Source organism: Salvelinus alpinus, chromosome 5 (genome assembly GCF_045679555.1).
Source record: "Salvelinus alpinus chromosome 5, SLU_Salpinus.1, whole genome shotgun sequence".
Taxonomy (NCBI): domain Eukaryota; kingdom Metazoa; phylum Chordata; class Actinopteri; order Salmoniformes; family Salmonidae; genus Salvelinus; species Salvelinus alpinus.
In genome coordinates, this window is record NC_092090.1 from 72854347 (window position 1) to 72866611 (window position 12265).

The 12265-nt window shown below is 43.4% G+C and overlaps 1 protein-coding gene across 3 annotated transcripts in view; it reads right to left on the reverse strand.

The window, feature by feature from the left end:
• Positions 1-8563: 8563 nt before the first annotated feature.
• LOC139576730 (transcription factor COE2) overlaps positions 8564-12265 on the reverse strand; it is a 39133-nt gene continuing 35431 nt past the window's right edge. For 2 of the 3 annotated variants that reach the window (XM_071403133.1, XM_071403130.1), the window contains exons 13-16: positions 11150-11324; positions 10771-10956; positions 10445-10612; positions 8564-10232 (exon numbers count right to left, since the gene is read on the reverse strand). In XM_071403133.1, coding sequence (XP_071259234.1) covers positions 10201-10232; positions 10445-10612; positions 10771-10956; positions 11150-11324 — 561 coding nt within the window. In that variant the 3' untranslated portion in view covers positions 8564-10200. Of the gene's footprint in view, positions 10259-10444; positions 10613-10770; positions 10957-11149; positions 11325-12265 lie in introns of all 3 variants that reach the window. The other variant, XM_071403132.1, reaches the window with a different exon arrangement.

Consider the following 12265-nt stretch of genomic DNA (forward strand, 5'->3'; position numbering starts at 1 on the left):
TGAGGTCCAACTGTAGCTCCTGGCTGCAGACCAGAGCAGAGGGTGTGAGGGTGATTTACGGACCGGGGAAGGTAGTGGGTGGGTGGGGTGTGGGGGTGTGGGGGGGGGTAGTGAGAGGCTGGGGGGGGGGGGTTTACAACCTAAAAAGCACAGTTAGGCGCACAGGGAGAAGGCCAGAGGATGTCAAAGCCCCAGGAGGTTGTCCGGTCAGGGCAAGGGATCAGAACTCCTACAACTGCTACAGGTGTGTATATGTGACGGTGTTTGTGTGTCTATATTGTTGTATAAGTAAGGGAATGCATTTAAATTAGTGGGAGTGTATGTTGAGGACAAAACAGAGGGATATGGTTAGTGTCCAGAGAATGAGAACGATGAAGAGGGAGAAAAGGGGTAGCAAAGGAGTGAAAACAGAGGAAGTGGAACAGGAAAGAACAGGGGAAGAGGCTGGAGGTAGGTGCCACTCTGAGGCCCCGTGCAGCTGAGACATGTCCCCCAGAGCCCCATTTCCAAAATGCCCTCCCTCCTTCCCCCTTGTCCCGCTCCCTTTCCTCACCTCCTCTCCACTGCCTCTTTTCCTCTGGGTGTTTTTCTTTCTGAGCTTCCTTCTTCCCCCATAAAAAAATGTTCCATCCTCCTGTACCCACCCCCTCTATTCTTTCCCTCCAGGTGGCCATCCCTACCCTCTAACCCTTAACCCCTTCCTCTCTACAACCTGGTCAGAACTACCATGCTCCACTGCCCAAAGTGACATCTTTGGTCAATTAACTTTTTCATAGATCAGATATTTGGACACATGGAAATGACAACCACTGCCTCTGGCGAGTACAACACTCTGCAGTGTGGTAAAAAAAAAAGTCAACTGATATAATGTTTACTTCATGATCCATGTGGAATACATTAGGGATATGTATTGAGAACTGTCATTTCAATTGACAGCTAACATAATAATATTCAGTAAAGCTTCAGGAAAGCCCTCAACAGGACATTTTCTGTGACCAGTAAGAGAGAGGATTTTTTTGCTGCATTGTGTGATCCAAGCCGTTATAACACCAGCAACAACACACACAATACCACCTGATGCCCCGTGTTCTCACTCTATCCCAATCTTTTCCTTAAGATTGGCCAGCCCTCCTCTCTCCACCTGTCCCTTTTTCTTCCTTTCTAATCAGGCGTCACTGCCAATCAATAGAATTGCTGTAACAACATCTCCTGCTCCACCCCCATCCACTGAAAAACAACAGCACAGAAAAATTATGTCATTCCGACAGCTCAGATTGATGAGGAAGAGTACTGTCAAAGACCTGAGATGAGATTAGGACTGGAACACACACACACACACACACACACACACACACACACACACACACACACACACACACACACACACACACACACACACACACACACACACACACACACACACACACACACACACACACACACACACACACACACACACTGAGGTAGCAGGTGCTCCTGGTTAAACCTTAATTACATGATCTCTGATTTCTCTAATTGATATGGTAATGACTATGTAATTAATGCAAAGGAAGAAATACCAGCGGCTCTGTTAATGAATGGATTTATTTGATTAGATATCCTGCTGCATATTTATACATGTTGGTATTCAGGTGGTGGAGCGGAGATGCACTTGTTGTTTGTGTCACACACAGATGGACACGGACCAAATCATTACTATACACTGAGTGTACCAAACATTAGGAACACCTTTTGCCCTCAGAACAGCCTCAATTCATTGGGGCATGGACTGGTATACCATTCTTGATACACACGGGAAACTGTTGAGTGTGAAAAACCCAGAAGCGTTGCAGTTCTTGACACAATCATACCGGTGTGCCTGGCAGCAACTACCATACACCATTCAAAAGCACTTAAATATTTTGTTTTGCCCATTCACCCTCTGAATGGCACACATACACAATTCTTTTTCTCGATAGACTACCACAGTATTAGTCATAATACCCATAAAACCTAATGGTCTAACAAGGAAATGCTTCCAATCGTTTTTCATTTTTCCCATAGAGTATTTTAGAAACTTAAAATAAGGGCTGTGTTTCGTGTAGGTTTACCCTGGCATGACGTTTTGATAACTATGTAAATCTCTCTCGAACAAGGTGACTTTTATCAATATATTCGCCTGTATTTACCCCACAAAAAGGAAATGCTAATTAGCTGCTAATGTGCCTATCACAAATAACTACAAATGCCATGATGATCTGGATGAGACTGCCAAATCGAGGCAAAGGTAAAAATCTCTGGATTAACTATCTAATGTTAGCTGCATTTAGTAATTAATACATTGGCTACATTTCTTTAAATTAACAATTCTGTGAACTGTCTTGTGCAAGTTTTAAATTGACACTATACCTGTTAGCAAAGGTGTCATATAGAGATGGCGTGCAGGAGCTTGCAGGGATTTTTAGTCTTGCATGATGTCTACTTTGATGTTAATTAGCATTTTCAAATCTGAAAGTAAATAGAGCCTAATTTATTGATAAAAGTCACCTTGTCTGAGTTAGATTTACATGGTTATCTAAACGTCACGCCAGGGTAAACCTACACAAAACATAGCCATTATTTTAGTTTCTAAAATTCCCTATGGGAAAAATGACTGGAACCATTTCCCTGTTTGAATGCAAGGTTTTATGGGTATTATGACACCTCTGCTGTGGGGCTCTATTGTCTCAAGGCTTAAAATTCCTTCTTTAACCTGTTTCCTCCCTTCATCTACACTGATGTGACCTCAATAAGGGATCATACCTTTCACCTTGATTCACCTGGTCACTGGAAGGAGCAGGTGTTCCAAATATGTTGTACACGCAGAGTATCTTTGACGAGAGAACAAGAAAAACGTTGAACATTTAGCGAGATTGTTTTCTTTTACCAGAAGGTGGCACTCTACTGCTTCTTTGAACAGCTTAAAACTACATCAGCGTATACATTTTAAACTGTGCAGTGCAGTCCCTTCCCACAGGCTCTGAATGGCCCCGCAGCATAACCCCAGCTCCCACAGTACAGACTGCCTGCTAGATATCATAGAACAAATGTAGATTGCGAGAAACGTATCATCTATTACCCAGGCCCATTACACCCTCATCGCACTAGTGCTGGCTGTCCAAACATGGCTACAGAAGAGATCTGCTCTGTGTCCACAACACAGATTCCATACAGTAATTGGCGGCCCACTATTAAACATATAGAATATTCAAAGACAGACAGACCGAGACATATAATCTCATTGAACAAGTAGACCTATCTGTATCTACTCCAACTGCTCTCGCTGTGTGCCTCTGTAAACACTGAGCCAGCGTTCTCGGTGGGAGAGAAAGTGGTTCTTTTTGGGAGAGTTTCTGGTATGACTGACATACCCTTTGGGGATGAGAAATCATTTGTCCTGCTCAACCCACGGCTCACCATCTCCAATATATCTCTCCCCTCCTCTCCCTTCTTCTCGCTGACTGTCCCTCCGTTTCCTGAGGAGCAAAGCGAAACCACATGTGGGCCCTGACAAGACCAGGTGTGAAGGAGAGAGGACGCAGGCCCTTCCATCTCTCCCTGTCTGTCTGCTCTCCTCTCCTCACCCAGACAGACACATACCGCACTGCACTGCTGGGATCTCCGAACCTACTGTTGCCTACTGTGTACTAAGGACAGGGAGGGAATGACTCAAATCAACAAAAGACTGAAAAGTACAAAGCCAACCAGGCCTCTGCTGCAGTATCATTGTATTCACATCAACAGTATGACATGACCTAAGGGTCCAAACTGACTGTAAAAACAGTAAAACCTCTAGTATTTTAGGTTGATTGGAAAATAAATAAAGTTTTATGAGGCTTTCTAATGGAAGGTTATAAATACATGTACCCTACTGGGGCTACACAGGTGTGCACCACTGGGATTCACATAAACCACCATTCCATTTAACCCAAGGGCCCCGTTTTACAAAACATTTACTCCAGATCAAAATCATCCTGTGTCGTGTTCAACTCTGCTCCCCCTTCAGATGTGATCCCTCCTTGTTTTCAGACACAATTTCAATAGAAAATAATAATCATTTGGATTATCTGGATTAAATGTTTAGAAAAACTGCTCCATATATGGTACATGCCAACAGCATGGATACAGATGAGAGGTCTCCTTCTTATCATGTCGTCAGTCGTTTCCTCAGGAGGTACTGCCAGACAAAGGCTTCACAGTCGATACAATTATTTAAAAGGTTTTATCACATTTTTACAGAGAACTGAGGTAAAAACAGCACACAGCTTGATAGGCAGAAAGGAGTCTTTTTAAATTATAGACTATGAATCATCTCATTAGTTAATTTCAGTGATACCCATCCCGGATCCGGGAGCATCCTCATCAAAAAAGCTGACTAGCATAGCCTAGCCTAACGCGACAGGGTTTAATGCTTGGCTGATGAACAGTGATAGGTAGATACTGAAGGTGTGTAACGGGACTAACAATTGAGCCGGGGAAAACTTCCGTAAACTCTCATAAATTGAAGATGTTGTCGACCTAGAAACTCATGTGGATCCAAACACACTGTTACTGGACCATAGAGAATGCTATTCTTTGTATCTGTCCATTATGGCATTTTTGAGCGCACGGGCAGTGCCATTGATGCCATTTCGATTTTTAAGTAGTACATTTTCTTCTTCTACTACTCCTATGATTTGGTAAGCAAACTGAAAGGGTGCATACTGCCACCTGGGGTGTGTTGTTTGAACAGGTATAAAGCCAACTGCCACTTGTATGTATGGAATGTTTGCTCATGAGCATAATTCATTAGCTGATCCCTCCCGATGACTAGGATGAAATTATGTGATCTTTCCTTAACCCATAGGAAGTCCCACCCAGTTGACTACTTCAAAATGGTGAAAGTCCTCAATGGCGGGGGGTTATGTCTATTAGCCTACTTAGAAGATCAGTGCATTTGCATTTGGCACTTACCGGTACACAACATTTCTTTAGGCAAACAACCCAACACAATTTTGTCTAACTAGCCACGTGCATGGAGGAAAAGCACGCACACGAGAAAAGCTAATACCATTAATGAAAGGTGGAGCGATGGTTGGTTAACTAACTTATCCCTGAATAATGTGTTTCTTACAGGGGCACTTGGGCCACGGGTGATGGATGGCCTAACAGAAGCCGGGTCAATTAGCCAGGGTGGGTTTCCCTCTGTGTCGGTTGCAGGCACCACGTTGAGAGATCCCACCACTGTCACCTGACGTGGGTGTAATTAATCACCGGTACAGGGCCTTCTCACCTCCTCAAAACTCGGCTCTGCAAAAACAGCCAATATGCGCAGTTAGGCCAGATTAGATCCTCACTGATTCTACTCCACTTTTGCCAATATTAGAATTAGACAGAGTTAAAATGTTATATTTTTCATAAATGCATAGTTTTTCCTGTAGGCACCACCTGATGTGGCTCAAAATGTAATAAAATCCTCAACACTATAATTTGTATTTATTTATTTTTTATTGAACCTTTATTTGACTAGGAAAGTCAGTTAAGAACATATTCTTATTTACAATGACGACCTACCCCGGCGAAACCCGGTCGATGCTGAGCAAATTGTGCGCACCCTATGGGATTCCCAATCACGTGCGAATGTGATACAGCCTGGTTTCGAACCAGGGACTGTAGTGACGCCTCTTGCAGTGAGATGCAGTGCCTTAGAACTCTGCGCCACTCTTAGAAAAAAAGGTGCTATCTAGAACTGAAGGGGTTCCTCGGCTGTCCCCATAGGAGAACCCTTTGAAGAGCCCTTTTAAGTTCCAGGTAGAACCTTTTTGGTTCCAAGTAGAACCCCTTTGGGAGAGTTCTACCTAGAACCAAAAAGGGTTCTACCTGGAGCAAAAAAGGGATCGCAAAGGGTTCTCCAATGGGGACAGCCGAAGAACCCTTTCGGAACCCTTTTTTCTAAGAGTGTGTTGCCATTATTCACAACTATCGTTTTCTACTCAGGCTGCAATTACATGTTTGAATGTTTGCCCTAAAAATAAAATGTAGTGTCCACACTTTAAACCAACTGTGGCCACATATAATTGTATCTTCCCATGTGTTTTTAGGTCAGACATCGTTTCTGAGGTGGCCCGACATAGAACCTGCACATCTGGGTCCTCCACACAGTAGCCACACATCATGAACATCAGAATGAGGTACCATATGGCACTGTGTGTACATGAATTAAGAACATGCAGTTCTGAATATAATGATTGAGTACATCTGGCTTCATCCGAGCATCGTTCACCCCACACTAATACTCTGCAAGTGTCATTCAACACAACACACGCACATACACACAGATTGAGACAGAGGGGCAGAGTCGTCCCTCTGTGTTCACAGAGCGCACTTTTCCAAAGTGAACAAAAGCATAGGACAGACAGATGAGGTCTGTGTCTGTGGAGGAGGGTTGTTTGGGGGGTTGTCTTATGGGCCAGCTATCTGTCTATCCCATCTGTCACCCCACTCTACTGACACCCAAGGGAATGGGGATGGGGGGGTGGGGGGATCATTTTGGAAAAAGGAAAGGGGTTTCAGTAGTCTAATGCAGAGTTTCCCAAACTCGGTCCTGCCCCCTATCCCCCCCCCCACCCCCACCCCCTCAGTGCATGTTTAGTTTTTTTGCCCTAGCACTACACAACTGATTCAAATAATCAAAGCTTGATGTTGAGTTGGTTATTTGAATCAGCTGTGTAGTGCTAGGGCAAAAAAATCAAACATGCACAGAGGGGGGGGGGGGGGGGCCCAGGACTGGGTTTGGGAAACCCTTGTCTAATGGGCAACAATATAGGATTTGGTGATTGATTGGCTAAAGGCTGCAGAGAGTGAATGGGTGGGGTGGGGTGGGGTCGAGCCAATCTACACATCTATTTGACCAACAATCCCCCTCTCAAGTCCCATTATAGACTGCCTTTAGCTGGTCATCATCTAAGATTCAAATGAGAAGGGGATGAACACACACACACACACACACACTGCACAAACTGCACACACTCTGGGATAATGCCAGCTTAATGCCGGGCCATGCTGTGGCCCGAGGGCTAATTGGGTAAATAAACACAAACACATCCCTTGTAAGGGGGGATGGATGGACTTTTGTCTTATACTACCTACTTTTCTTTGTCTCATTTTTTTCTATTCTACCTTGCTACACGACGAGCAAATTCATATTAAAATATCATCCATTTATTTACATCTACTTTTACATGTAAGGCTTTTGACATGAAAATGGTGACGCTCCTTACAATAAGAGATTGTGTAAATCTGTGAGAAGTGCTTGATGGCAGGTGGTGTAACATCCTTCCTTAATTGAATGTGTGATCAGAAGACAGTGAAATGGCACCTGTGATGCAGCAGCCAAAACAATAACAACTAAACAGTCCTGAGGAAGACGAGCATATGGCTCCTGCACCACTGGGCAGAAGGAGCACTCATTGGGATGAATGCTGAGGTTCTGACAACAAAGCTGACTTAAACTTGTCAAATTAGCAGCATGTTTACAGTGAGAGAGGGAGAGAGATGGAGAGAGAGAAATAGGGGCAGAGAGTGAGAGACGGGTAGCAGCTTTGACTTCTTTGACAAGTGCCACTTGATGGTGACAAAGAAATCAAACAAAAGCAAAGACTAAAAGGGGGCCAGAGGGTCCTCTCACAGAGCAGCTCTGCCTTTTGTGTTCAAAACCGCTATTACTCCATCCTTGAGCATATTTATCTAAATACCCTACTGTAGTGTACACTCAGACTGTAGAACACAACCACACACTTTGACACACACATGGATATGAATACACTCAGCGCTGCCCCACCCCTTCACTGCTTTGAGCGTTGTGTTAATGAAACAGTTGCTGTTTCCTGGCATAACATTAATTACCCCATCAAAAAAAGAGCTGGTAATTAACTGCCCTCCTTTACCAGTGCTAATTACATTAACAGAGAGAAGCCATTACAGAGGGAGAGAGGGAGCAGGAGAGAAAGAATGAAGGGATGAAAGGGGATTGAAACAAAGACTGAAAGAAAGAATGGCAGGGTAGCGAGAGAGAGAGGGGGAGATGGGAAAGAAAGAGGGCACACGCCAGAGAGAGAGAAGGAGGAGAGGCTCATGTGGTTCTCAGTGGGGCCCCCAGAGGCCTGGTCCTTAGAGGAATAAGCAAGGTTGCCGCTGGAGAGGAGAGTGATGGGGGGATGTTGTTTATCTTTAGAGGCAGTAGCTACACAGTCTGCAACGCACACTCCACAATTAAGATGCTGCGCCTCATCAGCTATGTATACAAAGCAGTGTCAAAATACACAAGCATACAGGTGAGTCAAAAAATTGTCCTGGTGTATTCCTGAATTATAGTCCCATAATGCTGTATGTAGCAAAACCTCACTTGCCTAAAGAGTTTTTAATTGGTCTTATTATGGATATCTGTACATTTTTCTTGATGTCTAATTGGCATAGATGCAAACACAAAGTCAGGTGTACGCACACAAAAATAGACCTTGTTTTTTCAACTTTCCTCATGTTTCAGTTATGAATACCAACAGTGAGCTCCTATTGTGATTTTTCTTTTATTTGGGAGGACAAAATATAATTACACCTTATGATATACAAATCACAATTTCAGACAATCATGTTATTCTGTACCATTAAAAAAGAAAGTTGGCTTTTGAACAAAAAAAAATGTGTGACCTTACATTTTACTAACTGCTATCAAATAAATAAAACCAGTTAAACACTGGAAACAACTTTGAATAGATGTCAGCTAAAAAATAAAAATATTCTGTGTTTTCTAATCCTGAGCATGATGTTTGTATTGTGCTGCAACAGTGAGTAAGAACACTGTTGCATGGGTTTATGACAAATCCCCAATATATCCCTTTGATTTCAGTTTGTGCTTGCTACTTTACTGCATAGTGACCAGAGACTGTGGAATGAAACACATCAAATGAATCAACAATGAAAATCATAATGTTCGACATACAATTTCAAATTGGCCACATGAATGAAATAATACAAGGGAATCAGTGTTGAAATAACATGCATAAAAATGAAATGAATAATAATATATGCTAACTAGTTTTCCTTTATAGAGAACAGCAAGGTCATTTGCTTTCTTTGACATTGGACATAACGGTTCCATTTTGTTATGTGACAAACCAGGAAAAGAGTATTGGCCAATAAACATTGGAGTACTACTTCATTCTCTCTTACGTATTAATCAACAGTCATGTCTAATAAAACCCTCAAAGATTTCAATAAAAACAAGAATAATGACAAGATAGAGATAATCATATATATAACAATTGCAAAAAAGGAATTAAAACACGTTTATATTATTCCCTAAACTAAATGTAATAATAAGTTAAATTGCTTGTTTTTTTCTTCTTAAATAAATCAATATATGAATTACTTTTTTACTTTTTATTACCAACACTGGAGGACAAAGAATTTGCCCTTGTAAAATCGTGGAGATGAGAACAGAAAATAAAGGGTCTATCATTCTGGAATGTAAATCACCTTCAAAAAGTCTACTACAAAAACCTTGGAGTCTTCACATGCCTTTGACAGTGTCCTTAGAGACAAACATCACCCTGGTTCATTGAGTTTCGGCACATAGTATCAGAGTTGTCCATTGTCCATTCAGTTCAGTGCTCTAACAACAAACCATCAACAGACATATTCTTCTACCACACCTCCGCTAGCCAAGAGGTTGATCAGTTTGGGGTAGGTGTTAATGGATGAACCAAACGCTGCATACGGCTGCAACGTTGGGTGGTATGAGTGCTTTTGAAGCTCGTGAAGGCATCTTGACGCTGACTTCTGCTTTCCTTTCAAAATACAGAGACACCCATAGTGCACCCTGTAGGGCTCCACTGTGTTGTGCTGTGGCCCAAGAAAGTCTCATGTCTTTGCAGCTACTACAGACGAAGAGGTCTTCTGTCTGCATCTGGAGTGACTGGCTGGTCTTTGGACTCTTTCTATCCCATCCCTTTCATCCAGATGAATGATACATGGACTCAACTAGTGGCAGGGCATCAGTGAGGATAGTTGTGGGTGGTTGAGAAATCAGTGTGTGTTCCATCATCATCCCTGCCCTGTCAGTGCCTGCAGGGGGGTGGCAGTGTTGGAGCAGTGGTCTGGTCTGGTCTGGTTTGTAGATGGTGGATGGGAGGTGGTGGAGTGCTGCTACATCGGGGGAACTACCAGGCCGGTCATCGCTATAGAGAAAGAGAATAGTAATAATCTAATATGTTTTAGATACAATCTTATTTTGGAAAATGGCAATCATTATTATAACCCAAATAACAGACAGACATATTGTATTGTCATGCATGCCTAGCCTATGTGTATGGATTTGCTTTTATACAGAAAAATGTTGGGGGGTTTTTACACAGAAAGGGGTGTTTCTAAGATTGTAGTTTGGTTCTACCTCTGAAGCTGTTGCCTCCTGAGGCGGGGCAGGCAGGAGAGGAGGATCCCTGGGGCCGGAGAACGGGAGCAAAGGCACTCTTCTGTTTGGCTGAGGACGGGAAGGAGGAGAACGGCAGGAGGGAGGAGGAGGAGCTGGAACCTGGGATGGTGGGACTAGATGGCATTACTGTGGAGGAGAGAGAGAGAATAGTTGTTGATACTTTATAACAGAAGGATTCTATGCACCGGTCAACCTTTGTCAATGGTGGGCAATTATGTTTTATTGTAGCAGGGACAGGAAGAAAACACAGGACAAAGTGATTGAGTAAGAGGAGACACACTCACTGCCATAGGGAGAACCAGTGGGGGAGGCACTGCTAAAACCAGGGGATCCTGGCACCCCCAGACTAGTCATGGGCACTGCCCCATACCCGCCACTCATGCCTCCACCTCCCCCATAGCCCGACTGCTGAGGGGTGGAGGCAGAGGGGTATCCCCGTGGGGACAAACTGCTGGAGTTACGAATATAACCTGGAGAGAGAGAGAGAAACAAAGAGAGAGACCGATAGAGTGTTAGAACAAAAAAGACAGAGGTAAGGAAAACACAGGACGAAAAGTGATTTTCCCACTGGGGATATCACAGCACCACCTAGAAGAAAATCGCAAAGGGACAGACTCTTGTGAATATCACTATAAATCACATAGTAAGTCTAGTACTGCTCACCCTGGCTAGTTTGTCCTGGCTCTCCGATGCTGACCCCCAGCTGGGAGGGGTATGAGCCCAGGCCCATCACACTGCCATGGGCTGGGGAACTAGGCAGGGCCTGCAGCTGGCTGTGGGGACGGGGAACACTGTACAGGGCCTCAGCAATGTCCGCTGCACGCTTCAGCAACATGTCCTAAAGAGACAGACAATACAAACTGTTAGCCAGACATCAGAGATTTATAGTAGTTATTGATAAGAGTAACAGTAAAAGAGACAAGAACAGCAGAGTTGTTTACTCCAGTCACATGACTTGGAGTCAAGTCTGACTTCAGTCACAAATTTGATGACTTGAGACTTGACTTTGACTTGGAGCCTCGTGACTCGGGACTACCCTCTTACTTGAGACTGATGACTAGAAATGATCTGGCTAGGTTATGTCATGTTTTGTCATTCATTTTGTGGCACAGAGAAGCCATAGACAGTAGCCGCAGCATCGCCCTTGCAACAACAAAAAACGTGCAACAGATTGGCTAGTGAAACGCACACTTGGCCCTCTGATTGGACCAGAAAACTGTCAATCAACACCGGTCGGGTGAGCTAGCCAACAGATTGCTGATTTACTGTACAGCTATAGGATCGGGTGCAGCGCAAACGTCAAATTGTAGGGAGAGAGGACAGCCATAATAAATAAACATGGAGCTCCAAAAATAGTTTGGTGATCAAGAATATTAACTGTTTTCTTTGCAAGCTCAGCAGCAATGGGGCATCAAGCAACAATTAGGCCTACTAGCATAGGCTTACTGGTCTTTCGGTATTTTAAAATTGCTTGACATTTATAATTGACTTATGCTTGCATTTGGAATTTGTTGTTCAAATGAATTATTACTGTGGCGAGGATGCACCACAGGGGCTCTCCAAACACCTTCCAGTGGAGAGCGCTTTGTTCAATTCTTTAAATATCTGCTGTTGTTTTCACACATTTAAATGCATATGTGGTAAGTCTATATTCCATCTAATCCTCCAATAATTACTAGCGTTTCATCATTCCATCACCATACTATTGCAACACTTAGACATTTCTATTTCACGTTTCATATGATCCATTTTCATTTAGCCTGGGCGCTGTGTTCATTG